Genomic DNA, 15,000 nt, shown 5'->3' with positions numbered 1-15,000 from the left:
ACACACACACACACACACACACACACACACACACACACACACACACACACACACACTGTTCCACCCTCAGCCGCCTGGCTGTCCATCACACCCCTGGGCAGTGTGTTTCACTGGCCACTCCAACCAAAACACACACTAACACCATGTCAACATCCCCTCATCATGTAACACACACACGCACACACACACACACACAGAAAACCTATAAAAGCAAATATCATCTTTTGCACTGAGGAACTCAGATTGACAAGTTCAGCATGTTAAAAATACCAACTACGACATAAGATAACAACAGCAGAGTGTGGTGTGTCAGGCACTGACTAATAATATTACACTGAGGCTGACGGACAGGACGAAATATAAGATGGGGATGTGGATGTCTGATGGGGAAATAGGGCCGGGACTGACAGGGAGAGGACTGTTGGTTTTAGCTTTAAAGGAGAATTCCTCCCAATTTCAACATCAACTGTGTCCACACTAGTATATCCAATTAACCAATCATTGGGAACACCAGAGCCAGGGTTAACCCATTGTGTCCTGGAGCGACATATACGCTGCATTCAGGTTTTTGAGATTTGAGCTGTTTTATTACAAATGTGGGCACTTATTTCATGCTTTTATGTGCTTCAGAGGCTGAGATATTTAGATTTTAATAGGGAGAGGGCACCTTTTGCCAAAAAGGGCTTAGGCTAAAATGGGTTAAAGGAGAATCCATCCTATAGTTTCAGCAGCTGTACTGCTCATGCTACACCTGACTTGTCAGTACCCATTGACGCTGCATTAAAAAACAGCCTTTTCATGTCATCCTGGCCATTGTATTGAGTTTAAATCATTGGGTTGATAATCCATGAAAGGAAAATCTTTGCTTAATCCAACACATATGTGTCAGTTGTGCAACATGATGAAGACACACACACAAACAAACTGTACTACTACACTTGTCTCAGACTGCTCAGCATACAATTACACAATGTGATAATCATTTTTCAGTTATGTGAACATGGATGGCACTATTATAGTTGTATAAATGAAAACTTCCCAGTAGAGTAGACTGAGTCTCAGATAAACACAGCAACAGAGTCTGTCTAGAGTGTAAAACCATCTGCCTTACACATTACTCTCTCTCTCTCTCTCTCTCTCTCTCTCTCTCTCTCTCTCTCTCTCTCTCTCTCTCTCTCTCTCTCTCTCTCTCTCTCTCTCTCTCTCTCTCACGCATGCATGCACGCACACACACACCCACACACACACACCTGGCCAAAACATTTTTAGCAGAAATCTAGAGCAAATTATTTATCTGCAGAGCATGAGCACACACACACACACATTGACACACACAGACACACACTAGCAATTTAGGTATGGAAGATGACAGACACACATACACAAATTCAAATCCAAGGCACAATAATTTAATAGTATTTCTTTTTTCTAAATACAGACTTACAGACAGACAACACAGTACAGTTTGTCACACGAATGAATGTGGCAAGTTCAAACAAAGGGAGACATGCACACATATGTGCATGGAGTGGTTAAGTTTGTCACACACACACACACACAGGCGCACACACACGCACCTACGAAGGCACGCACACGCACACGCACACGCACACGTGAGGGCCGGAGAGGCAAGGCTGAGGAAACTGCTGACAGTAATGGCGGACATCCTCAGGGCGTCAGGAAATGGGCTTGGGTTCGCAGCCCGGAGAGGGACACCACAGGATTTTGGTTTAGTGGTTTTGTTGTTTGGAAAGAAAGAAAGAAAGAAAGAAAGAAAGAAAGAAAGAAAGAAAGAAAGAAAGAAAGAAAGAAAGAAAGGAGGAAAGAAAGAAAGAAAGGAAGAAAGGATGTTGGACTTTTGTTTTGGGACATGGAATAGAATATGGAATATTACAGAATATTACAATGTTACAAAATATTACAATAAAATAGTACAATGTCAAAATGTCCTGCAACAACAAAGAAAGAAGAGGAAAGAGAAATAAAGAAAAGGCTCTCACACCCTTTTGGCATGGAAGGCAGCGGATATAAATCCAGAGTATATTGACGTCAGTGTCCTTCTTTCTGTCCGTGTTCTTTTCTTTTATGTCACAGTCATGACAACAGTGTCCCTTGACTAGTTTGCTGTTACGACATCAGGGACCCTCTGTGTGTCAGTTATTTTATGGTACATGCCACCATTTTTCATGAGAAAGGCGTGATGTCCAATTAGCAGTCCTGGAGATAGCGCCAGATAACATTTCCCTCCAAACGCAGCCAAAATGAAAGGAAGCAAAACAACAACAACAACAACAACAACAACAACAACAACAACAACAACAACAAAAATCTGTTATGATTAAGACCTACATATTGTTCAAATTACACAGTATAAACATTTAGATACATCATAAAATAATTTTAATATTAATATAGTCTTATGGATATAAGGCACTTCTGTTGATAATGACATTAAGTGTCCAACATTATACATGTACAACAGTAAAATATACAAATAAAGAAATACAAATACGCACACACATACGCACGCACGCAGGCACACAGGAACACGCACACACACACACACCCACACACACACACACATGCACACAAATATACATAGGTAGTGTCCTGAACAAACATTCAGTAAAAAATACATACATCTTCCATCTTTCCAGCATTTTGAAATGTGTCAACTATGACAGTTTCATAACTGACACTCGGTATCCAAGGTGATGTACATTTATGTGCCTGACATAAACCACATAAATTCATGATCTGAACTCTGCCACAGGGGCAACCAACATGAATACTATGATAATATCTTATCTCTGATATAAATCATTTGGATTTGACCAGTAGTATGTTTTACATCCACAACAAGACACTGAAGGCAGAGTGCTCTTTTGGCTCTTTTCTGTTTTTTTGGCAGCGAAGCGATTCCGTCTCCATCTGAGAAAACAAGGTTTATGTACAACCTTTAAAAATAGGTTCCTAAGATTACTGTAAGTATCAAGTAGGGAGCCTTGGGGCAGCCATGGCCTAATGGTTCATCTTTGGATAGAGGGTTGCAGATTCGAATCCCACCCTTACCAATAGAACAAAGGTATACAATGCATCCATGGCTTAACCCTCCTGTTATCCTTGGGGTCTATTTGACCCCATTCAATGTTTAACGTCTGAAAAATACATGAAGTAGGCCTACATAATTATTTTGCTTCATCTTTGATGACTTTTCCTAAATATATGGGGTTTTCCCAAGTGCTGTACACGTTTTGGTTACATCTGTGTTCCTTGGGGTCAATTTTACCCCAAATTATTTTAAGTGTATTAAACATAAATGGTATTGGCAGAGGACGCGCTCAACTTCTTGAAAAACCGAAAAGCTTTTGGGTGCGAGATAAAAAGCGTCAACTTAAGGAAGAAGAAATCCGCACTCACAAACTGCGTCTCATTATTTATTTATATTACCACCATGTCCAAAAAGCAAACGCGTTTCGGCTAACAAGCCTTCATCAGTGAAGGCTTGTTAGCCGAAACGCGTTTGCTTTTTGGACATGGTGGTAATATAAATGAATAATGAGACGCAGTTTGTGAGTGCGGATTTCTTCTTCCTTAAGTTAAACATAAATGGAACATTCATATTTTGCTAATACATGTTCCAATCGTCTAGATTAGGTAAAATACATGAACAGAAGTTATTTAGAACAGAACATTTTGCTGTATTTAGGGCTCTGATGACTAACAATATGTATGATGGCCAAAGTAGGACGAGGGCCAAAACTAATTCAAGGCGACTTTTGGGGACATTTTCGCCTAGTCATGTATTAGTTTGTTTGGTGTGTGGGCTGTGTGTGGGGGTGCTAGGACTTATCTAAACGGCTTCTTATGTCCCCAACAGAGCAACAGTAAATATCTGAGACATAAACTGGTACAAAAGTTTTTGCTTCTACTGATTTTGTAGACATTTAAGTGGCTGGTCGAAATGACCCCAAGGATCACAGATGTAACCTAAATCTGAGGATAACAGGAGGGTTAAGTGCCCTTGAGCAAGGCACCCAAGCCTACACTGCTCATCTGTCCGGCAGAAACCGCCTAACTTCAATGACTAATTCATTATTCATTTCTTTACTTTCAAAAATATGAATCAGTACTATTCGGCATTTCAGTGAGCATATGACTTTTAGAATTATTTCAAAACCAATTGTTAGTGATGCGATGTTTATTTCTTTAGAAAATAACAGTAGATAACTGAAAAAAGTTATGAGGTTTCTGCCTGACAATGACAAAGTCACCCTGCACTGGAGACTTTTTTTTGGCTAAAAGACACACACTAGAAAATAATATACTTCTTTGCCATAAAGAGGGACAGTGTTAAGTTAAGTGGCTTTAAGTGGTCAGGAAAGAGTTCTGTGGTTTATTCTTTTCCTTTGGTTCTTCTCAGTAGACTACATTCTTTCTGTTGACCACATATGCCTCTTTTCCACCGCTGGCTTTCTGGTATTCCTACAGCTCGACACAGCGTGACTCGGCCTCCACTTTTTGCCCTTTAATTGAGCTGTGTCATTCCTATTCGAAAATAATAATAATAATAATAATACATTTTATTTATATAGCGCTCAAACACTCAAAGACATACAGAGACTCAATATAAATACAAAACAGGGACACAACAAAATAGACAGCTGTGGAAAGTTAAGTCCATGATGAAATGGAAACAGTCACGTTTGGTGAAGATAAGCAAACCCACGACCGGAGCAGCGATGGAGGGCCGTGGGGATACGAAAATCTAGAACCTCCCGTCGTGGGGTCGAGCTCGGATAAGAGAGGCAGGCGAACAAGCAGATGAAGTTCTTTTAAATAAACGGTGAAATGCCGTGGACAGGGCCGCCGAGACGCTGGTTAGGGAGGGAGGCATCCGAGCACGCTGTCAGTACACAGAATCCAAACGCGAGGCTGGACGCCGCGAGACAGCACGGTGTAGCTCTAGTTGGTGCAGCCAGCAACCAGGGGACGGCACAAGTTGGTGAAGACAGCAGCCACGCTGGCTCAACGGCAGTCCAAACTCCCTGAAGCAGCAATGGAAGTGGCGTCGGACACAGCGATGGAACAGGTGTTATTGAGTAGGCCTAGCTCTCAGCCACAGCAGCGGGCCAACGCCGTGTAGCAGGTAGGCCGTCACGATTTGCCCACCACAGCCAAGCGTCGGTGACCAGTTCGTTTGTCCAAAAAGGTGTAAAATAGTCCGAAAGGTTTAGTGAGTTTGAGTGGGTAGTGGAGCCTAATTCAGTGGAAGAGTATGAGCAGCGGCTGCTAAAACGCGCCAGCGTCCACCCGCACTCATTCCGGAAAAGCAAAAAGTGGCGGCCGAGTCGCGCTTTGTCGAGCTGTAGGCCTACCAGAAATCCCCCAGTGGAAAAGAGGCAATAGTGTGTCATATGATGCCCATGGTTTGTGTTGGAGTCCAGTTCTCATATCAGGCTTTCCTCACTTATGTCACGTGCAGTATTTTGCTTTTGAAACCCATAGCATATTTTAGCACACTGCAGTCCAGCACGGGGACTTAAGTCTTCACAATATATTGCAACTGGCCATGAGATGATGCATTACATCACTAATTGATTCAACGCAGGTGTTTCAGATCCATCTGAAGAGGAATAAGGTGTGGGGGCTGGATGGCAGATAGGAACCATATTAGGGTGGGGTGAAAGCAGAAGCCATATTGGAATAGAAACAGAGGCCATGGGTTCCATTTCAAACTAGGGCCTCCTGTCCTTTTCCTTTCACTTGTGGCCTCATGCTTTGGTGATGCCCCGCCTCCGTGGTGAAAACAATAGCTTCCCCAGTGTCAGCAGAGTAACTTTTGGGAGGCTTTTAACATTTAACCTTCCAATTGCAAATGTCCTTTAAATTGTACTTGTCTCGCATCACAAGCCCACACGCACAAGGCCATTTAGGAGGCTAGGAGAATGACTGGAGGTCAATGGAAGTTCTGCCCATTTAGGAGATCAGACTTGAACTCACTTTGTTGTACTTTGGTGGTGGTGGTGGTGCTGGGGGGTGTAAGCATACAGATTCTTGTTGCAGTACATGTCAGTTCCCTTTAAAGAATACAATTGTTCTTTGCAGTATTTCGTGGGGGTCTTGTTTCATTGTGTGTCTCAATGTCAGTGTAGCACTTGACGTAGAAGGGTGGGGGGTGGAGGAGTAAGCACGCAGGTTCTTGATGTAGATGGGTGGGGGTCCCTTCAGAGGGGAGGGTGGGGGTCCCTTCAGAGAAAGGGTGGGGGTAGGGGGCAGGGTTCCCTTTTTAAGCGTACAGGTTGTCGTTCCTGTATATGGTGGGCGTTGTCTCGATGTCCGTGTAGCCCTTGCCGTTGAGGTGCTCGGTGTGGCCGTCGATGCTGTAGCAGCGGTGCACCTCGGTCATGGAGGAGGTGAGCGAGGAGACGGTGTAGGACGCCGAGCGTAGGGCCTCGGGGTGCGACGACAGCGAGCTGCGGAATGTGATGCGGTATTGGTTCCACTGCCGCCGCAGGACAGTCTGGACCTTTGGAGACGGGAGGCACACGCATAGGTTAATGCACACGTACAGTAAACACACACGCACACACACACACACACCACACACACACGCACACGCACACACACACGCACGCACACACACACGCACACACACACACACACACACACACACACCACACACACACACGCACACACACGCACACACACACACACACACACACACACACACACACACACACACACGCACACACACACACACACCACACACACACGCACACGCACATACACAGGAGTGTGATGACAGCATGCTGCAGAACTGAGAAGGGAACACATGCAGGGATAAAAACATAAATATACCATACACACACACAGTGCATACTGCACACACACACACACAGTGTACAGTACACACACAGTGCATGCGGTAGTTGTTACACATTTTGGACATAATGTCAGGCACACACACACAAGGATACAGACAGATGCATGCACGCAAGCACACATACACACACACAGACAGGGATCAAAGGACTGTGTCGAAAGAACTAATGGTGTATTGTGGTGAATGGATACACATGTTTTTACTCTGCAAAACTAGGTGACCCACTTTCACTGGCTAATGTGATATAAATGTGAAATATAGGGTGAGGGCAGAGAGAGGGGGGAGAGAGACAAAGAAAGAAAGAAAGAAAGAAAGAAAGAAAGAAAGAAAGAAAGAAAGAAAGAAAGAAAGAAAGAAAGAAAGAAAGAAAGAAAGAAAGAAAGAAAGAAAGAAAGAAAGAAAGAAAAGATATAGCTATTGGCATCATCTTACCTCTCCGTTGAAAAAACAGAATATTGTGGCCACCAACAGGCCCTAGTTAGAAAGACAGAAAAAAAACAAAGCAATAAAACAGATCAGTCACATCATGTACACAACATCAGGAACTGTGAGGACATGGTTTGGACCATATCCTGTGGTCCGCTAATACACATGCAGTTCCGCCTGGAAACAACCAACTGAGCACAGAGACCACACACTGACTGCACCGTTCTGTTCTAGAACCGGAACTCTTTGGAGTTCCACACAACCCTAGCCTCTCCCACGGTCCTTTCACAAGAGAGTCTGTGAAGGAAAGCATGATCTGTACTTTTACTGGCCCTTTGTTGAAGACTCTGCCCTGCTCCCCTTGGGCCAAATGCCAGGCTAACCACACCAACACAGCTGAGAGCCTCCGCACCTGTTTCTGATTTGCTGACAAATCTCTCTCACACGGCACACATGCACAATATCCGACCTGGGACGATACCAAGAGGATGCCTGACATGCAATGAATCTTAACCCCTTCACGAAGAGCATCTGTTATAACATTATTGTCACCCAAATTCTAATGTCTTAATATGTTTCTTAAAGAGATACTGCGGTGTATAATTAAAATTGGAACAGTACAACAGTGTAAACGTCTCTGTACTTCTGCACCGGTAGAGCGGCTAAGATGGACCATCAAAGGGTGAGGTTCGATTTGTTTTGTTTATTTACTCCGCCTAGCTTCCCGCAAACAGGCATGTCTTTTTTAACTACCATAGTACTACACTGCTCTGACATTAAACAGGGCCTTTATTACTTTTTATTATATGGTGTGACGTCATCGGTCGAATGCTCCATTCATTTCAACGGGGCTCCCCAACGTTCGCACGTCTGTTATTTTTCGATAACGGACGGGTTGGTCTATAACAGACTGCTGTCAATGGCAACAAGACTTTTCACTGCTAAAGCGACTTTTCAATGTAACCCGGAGGTATCTCCGAGTCACGTGACTGCAGCGAAGCAGGTCAATTCATTTTCCATAATAAATAGTTTAAATTTTGATAACTATTTTATTTTTTACTTTTGTTGTATCTGTTTAAAAACACTGTGAAAATGTATCAGGGTTCATATAATGTGAAATATTGAAGTTGATTGTAACTGTGAAATATATGTGAATCCATGATGTTCTCGCATGATTAAGGAGGAAAGAGAAAGAAGAGAGGGGAACTGGAGAGAAGCGGTCAAGCAAGGCTCGCTTGGTAAAGTTAAGTAGAAAAAAAGAGCTGTTCTTGTTCTTTTATTAGTCTGTCGCTCAGTTTATGACACTTAATGGCGCAGTGTCTTCCTGGGTTTGCGCGACCTTAGTTTATTACATTGTGTACTACATGCTTACTACTTCGTGTGTGGTTACCGAATGCAGTGCACGTGAGCTGTGCCTGCTAGCTACAGTGTGAGACGAGTACAGTGACGCAGCCATTGTGGCTAGCACCAGATAAGTAAGACAGGGTGAATGTTGCTTGGTTAGCGCCTCAGACTACCAGGAGAAAGTCTGAGGTTCCACCAAGTCAACCATCGAGGGATTAACGCGCCCCAGATAGCGCCACTCATTGACTACCAGGAGAAAGTCAGTGGAACCTCTGGGCACCGAGGGAGCCTCGCGCGTTGTGCTTTCCGAGTTGCATGAGAGCGATGCGACACCACGGACAACCGACTGCAGCTTGCTGGGGTCGTGAGTAAAGAGAGACGTTTGAAGTGAACCAAATCGAGAGAATTAACAGGCCTGCAATGTTTGTTATTTTTCATTGCCGGCTGTTTCTTTTTTGTTTGTTTTATTTGGTGCACCGGTGCATTTGTGTTGTAATGTTGTGACTGAAGAGAGGTACTGTAAGCCTCAAGCTTTGTCTGGGACAGTGGGGTAAGTTTTGGTTATTTTTCATCTAGCGTGGTGCTACTTGTATGAGTAGTCTGGGGGAGTATAATTGATTAAGTGTTTAGACAAGGGGGGAGATATTTCTGTCCTTTTGTGTGGGTCACAGAGATAACCCCATTTGCTGGGTTGAGTTTACACTTTTATGTTTTTTCTCCGAATCTAAAAAGGATCGCCTTCTTAAAGGGGCAGGGTACATTTTAGGTACTGAAGCGAGTGAGGCCACAATTTAGAGGGGTGGCCGGTTAAAGAGCACAATTCTAATAGTAAGAGCCAGGGACTAGTGAAATATAATTTTAAGTGTACTAGTGAGAGTACCTTATCTTTTATTGTTTTATTTTGTGAGTCATAGTGGGAGATACCCCGCTTATGTATTTTTGTTTGGGAACTTGGTTTCTTATAACTAGTGAATGAGGGACATTTACATTGTTTTATTTGTGTACTATTAACATTTTTGGTATAAAAATAAATACATTTATTTTTAAATGTCTTATATTACTTGTCAGACTCCACTCACTTAAGGTAACTGCATTAACAGGTACACCTACTTGCTCTAGCTCAACACGAACCCACTTTGGTCCGCTTATTTATCTGAATGGTAATGGGAGGGGCTACATCAATAAGACTCTAATCAGCTGCTGTGATAGACAACACCTGTTGTCCTGGCTACCTAGCTGTTGCCTAGCGGTGTTCCACAACGGCACTGTATTGTTTTGCGCAGCAACAATCTTTTGACATGAAAAACTATAATACAATTAACATTAAATAGGCCTAAAGAAATGTCCACGCCATGTGTGAATCATTTAAGTATATCCATATAATAAGCGGGTTAACTTTCGGCGAGTCGGTCGCTTTGTGGAATAGCAGCACTTCCTCCGCTCCGCGTCGGGGTCTAAAGATTCTCTCTGTCGTGCTGCTATTCCACGGTAGCGACCTTCTCGCCGAACGTTAACCCTTACATAACAGGGACCATGTCATAACAGATTACAGTTTTAGCTCGAAAACATTGTAATGACCTGGTCTTAATCTGTTACTTTAAACTCTTGGTAGTGTCATATAGCCTACATATTTTTTTTTGTCAGGAGTGTTTTCAGCAAAGAGTGAATAGGTCCATCGATCACCAGACATAGCTGTAAGACGCTATGAAAGGATTTCAAGTGTGCAGATTAATGCCACTTGAACTTCAATCAGGCTTTATCCTATACCTCAAAAGAGGATGAGTAGCCTACCATGTTTCTTATTCCAATCAAGCGATGAATCCTTAACTTTTTTATTTGTATCCACATGTCGTGTTTATATGTGAACAGATAAAATACACACATTTAAAAATAACCTGAAAATGTGTAACCGGCATGTAATTGAAGGAAACGAAATGAGAGCTCCCAGCTTATAAGGGATGGGTTAGCCATAACCAATAGGCAAAGCATGCGTTTGACTATAGTGGTGCTCCATACCCATTTCAAAAGTTCACTCTCTGAAATTTGGATTAAGCATGTATGCATACATCTTCGTGCATACATCTTCGTTGTGATCGTGCTGTCCACGCGGTGGACTGATCATCAAAGTGCTTCACGAGGTCCACAGGGACCATTGCACTCAAGAACCTGAGAGATTACGTGACGTATTGGGCAAGATCGCTGGCCGTGGTGCTGAAGTACTGCCACGGCCGAGAAATGTCTATGCAGCAAACATTCTCGAGCTCGGGAGTACGGGGCGCCACTGAGAGCTCGGGCAGTATCTGCGTCGGCAGATATGTGTGAACTCTGAGCGGACACCCCCCGGTGGATGATGGTGGGAGAGCAATGGAGTGGGGTGAACTGAAGGAAAGCTAGGGCAAAACACCGGCATCTTCGTTCTTGCTGGAGAAAGGACTTCTCGTGATCGTGCCGCTCTCGCAGGGCTTACCATAACCAACAGGCAGGCAGAACATGCGCTTGACTGCGATCACATGCTAAAATATTGCAAGTTGCTTCATTTAGCTACTACCTGGCTCAGGATATATGAGGACATGCGGCAGAAATACCTAACAAAGTTAAATAGGTTGACCAATTTGTATAAACAAAGAACGACTATGTTATTACAAGTCTGGATTCTGTAAAAAATTCGACATTATCGAAGCCTGTCAGAAATGTGCCAACATCGAGTGCCAGTAAGGCTGATACAGGCTCTGAGGGGGTGAATATGTACTCCAAGGGACTTTATCTATCCACCATCAATACCACGGCACATTTCCCATGGAACCTGAGCAATGCTAATCAGTCAGAATATTCCGCATTCGGCATTCCACATTCCACATTCCGAGCAATAACATTCTGCATTCCGGTGGATTTGCCAGTCATGTTTTCTTAGCAGATTCTCATCTCACAATAAACACACACACACACACACACACACATACACACACACACACACAAACACACACACACACACACACACACACACACACACACACACACACACACACACACACACACACACACACACACACACACACACACACACACACACACACACACACACACACACAATCACACAATGTTCTTGTATAAACACCAACACTGTAACTCAGCACCTGTTGCAGCACTCAGTGGACAGTCCGGTTTCACTGTGTGCACAATACATGCTTAAGCAATATGCCTACAGGCTGTGTGTGTGTGTGTGTGTGTGTGTGTGTGTGTGTGTGTGTGTGTGTGTGTGTGTGTGTGTGTGTGTGTGTGTGTGTGTGTGTGTGTGTGTGTGTGTGTGTGTGTGTGTGAATGTGTGTGTGTGTGTGTGCGTGTGCGTGTGTGTGTCTGTGTGTGTGTGTATGCGTGTGTGTGCTCACACGTGCGTGCCTCCTCACCTGAAAGTGCATGAGTATGTTCATGACGTAGTTGTGAATTTCTGACATTGCTCTGCCCACTGGTTTGTATGGCACCAGTACGAATTGGATTCCCAGTAGTGGCACCAGTATAAGGGTGGCCCGCACGGCCTTCATGTATAGGCTGGACTCGGCTTGGTGCGTCACCTTCAGCTTGGTGATCAAGACGCGGATGATGTTGAGCAGAAAGAACAGGTTCACCTGGGGGGCAAAACGATCAGAGTGATCAATCATCATCATCATCATCATCATCATCATCATCATCATCATCATCATCATCATCATTACTGTTTTCATTAAACACAAAGAGTTGACCAGCACAGCTCTTGTTACATGCAAAATATAACCAGTGTCAGTAATCCTCATCACCATTGTCGTCGTCATCAAAGAAACCATCAGAATGACCAATCATCATCATAATCATCATCATTGTCGTCAAGGTAACAGCCTAGCTAGTGTTACTTGCAAAGATCTTCATCAATATTGTCATCATTATTATCATTATCGTCATCATAATTTCCGTCATCATCACAAAGGTACAACATGATGATCAGGGCATAAACTGCACAGCAACATGGAAGTACTGCATGTCACCAGTAGCACATATGACAAACCCAGTGATGGTCAACTTGGTTTCACTAGATTAACAATCCAGTGCCATATATTCCAAATGACCTGGTTTTACCCGCCCCAATCCAACCAGCTTTGTCTTTGTCTCAGTCTTTGTCGCCTTGCCTCAGCTTGGCAGCATCTAACTTTTTCAGTACGGTAGACCAAAGTAAGTTGTGGCCATGAATCTATTAGAATAAGATACATCAAGCCCACACTTTTTCTGGATCCATGTGACGTAAGGTGAACAACCCTTTAGGAAACCTTTGGTTAATGGAGTTCCCTTAGCGCTGTAGATGGTAGTAGGGCACATCTTGTGCAAGCCGCCACCAAACAGAAAGAGAAGAAGGACGGGACAACAAACACCCCCTTAGGAGACGAAACTGGAGTACACTCCTTTGCATTGGGTAGGTGGGGTTTGGGGTACGTTACTCTTCCAGACGATTCTTTGTAGTGGCATGCATCTCCAATGCAACAAAGTGGCATCAACTGCAGTGTCCTAAATGGGTGTGGATTTTCCATTGAACTTCATTCCTTTTTCTAGTCTCCTAGTCTCCTAAAGGGGCATGGCTGCCATAGGATTGCAGTTGAGATCATATGGATCCCGAAGTCCTTATGAACTCTTATGAACTCCTTATGAATCACCTCTATCTTATCTGTCATATCTGGCCACATGACTGTTTAAAACTTAATACATTTAATTCATCACCTGGTTGAGTAAGGCAGGTTTTTGGAACTATGTGACACTGGATTGTAACTAACGGATCTAGATTCCCCCATCACTGGAAAAATCCAAAATGGGAACTCCATTAACCCTCTGAGGTCTAAGGCCTTTCAGAGGCTTTTAGGCTGCTTGCACCACCCTGACATTTTCAAGTATTTTCAACTAACAGTAAGCATCTATGCAAAAGTGAAATATATGGTTGTATTCTGAAAAGCCTGACAAGAAATAATCTGAAAGAAAATTGGATGTCATACAAACGTGTTTTATTTAAATTGAGTATAAACACAACTGTACAAAAAAACAGGTTTCAGAGGTCTTCAAAAAGTGCAAGAAAACACACAATAAATATATCTAGCCAAGACTTTTGAAGTTTGAATCTTGTAAACAAATGTGTTGGCTGCATAAAAGTAAAAAGGGCATTTAGAAATGTTTTGTTGTTTTCATACAAAATGCAAAAAAGAAACACTATGTCAGGCCACTGCCTGTCTCATTTGAATACTAATGAGATAGGTGTGAAAAACCTCTAATGGCCCACACCCCCCTGTCAATCTCCATGTGCTCTGATAGCACACCCTGTAGCAACCCAATATAAGTAGGCTGCCGGATGTGAGTGCCCGGATATCCGCCCGAGTATTTCCATGCATTTGCATTCATTTCCACCATCAGGAATGCTTTGCGGTACCACAGCTACCCGATGTGAGTCGCGCTGTGTCGCCTGACTGTCCCTTCTATAATATGATTGTAGCCTACCGTAACAACTCGGCCTGGGCCCCCGCCACAAATATCCACCACACCACCACGGGTCCTCTGGTGTTGTGACCGTTTTAGGATATTTTTTTCATATCTAATACGTGCACATTAAGAGTGACAATTCCATCATGGATGTTTAAACGATATGTGCGATACCATGCCATGTCATGAAGAGCGTGCATCACATTATTTAAACAGCTCGTTTAAACAGTTATCCGGAGTGCCCGTGTCTTTTTGGAGATCGGAGGCTTGATGAGCAAAGAGATGGGAGAGACATTAGTTGTGCGCGCGCGCTAGTGGTGTGGATCGGCACTGCCCTCACGATCCGATTCGATCACGATTCGGGAGGTAGTAGATCCGATTCGATTCGATTCTATTAGATCCAATCCGATTCGATTCAATTCTACAATGCATTGCAATGCATTACATTTCTACTGAACGCAAAGCAAATGTTCAGCCATGATGAGGAAATACAAGTAGTCAGATACTGAGCAAAAATTTATTGGCTGTTTTCTGTATCAGTCTGTATCAGTCTTGCAATGTTTTGAAGTGTTTTTATTTAATTTAACATTCATTTGCTCCCGAAATATCCATGGAAGTAATTGAAACTTAAAAAAATTGCCGGATTGATTCTGGAACTTGCCGGATCTGGATCTGGATCTGGATCGTCCATGCCCCGGATCGATTCGGATCGCCGAATCGATCATTGTTGACACCACTAGCGCGGGCGCGCGCACACCTCTGCACACTATCCACCGGACACGATGTTACTGGCTCCAATATTTCAGCGCCCCGTTTGATTCTACTGACACTTATAAGTTTACGTTGCACAATCAAAT

At 43.5% G+C, this 15,000-nt stretch overlaps 1 protein-coding gene across 1 annotated transcript in view; it reads right to left on the bottom strand.

Moving 5' to 3' along the window:
* Positions 1-3,605: 3,605 nt before the first annotated feature.
* calcrlb (calcitonin receptor-like b) overlaps positions 3,606-15,000 on the bottom strand; it is a 51,097-nt gene continuing 39,702 nt past the window's right edge. The window contains exons 11-13 of the mRNA XM_063211521.1: positions 12,061-12,279; positions 7,319-7,360; positions 3,606-6,529 (exon numbers count right to left, since the gene is read on the bottom strand). Coding sequence (XP_063067591.1) covers positions 6,290-6,529; positions 7,319-7,360; positions 12,061-12,279 — 501 coding nt within the window. The 3' untranslated portion in view covers positions 3,606-6,289. The remainder of the gene's footprint in view (positions 6,530-7,318; positions 7,361-12,060; positions 12,280-15,000) is intronic.

Source organism: Engraulis encrasicolus, chromosome 12 (genome assembly GCF_034702125.1).
Source record: "Engraulis encrasicolus isolate BLACKSEA-1 chromosome 12, IST_EnEncr_1.0, whole genome shotgun sequence".
In the NCBI taxonomy this organism is placed as follows: domain Eukaryota; kingdom Metazoa; phylum Chordata; class Actinopteri; order Clupeiformes; family Engraulidae; genus Engraulis; species Engraulis encrasicolus.
This window is presented reverse-complemented; position numbering and strand designations above follow the sequence as displayed.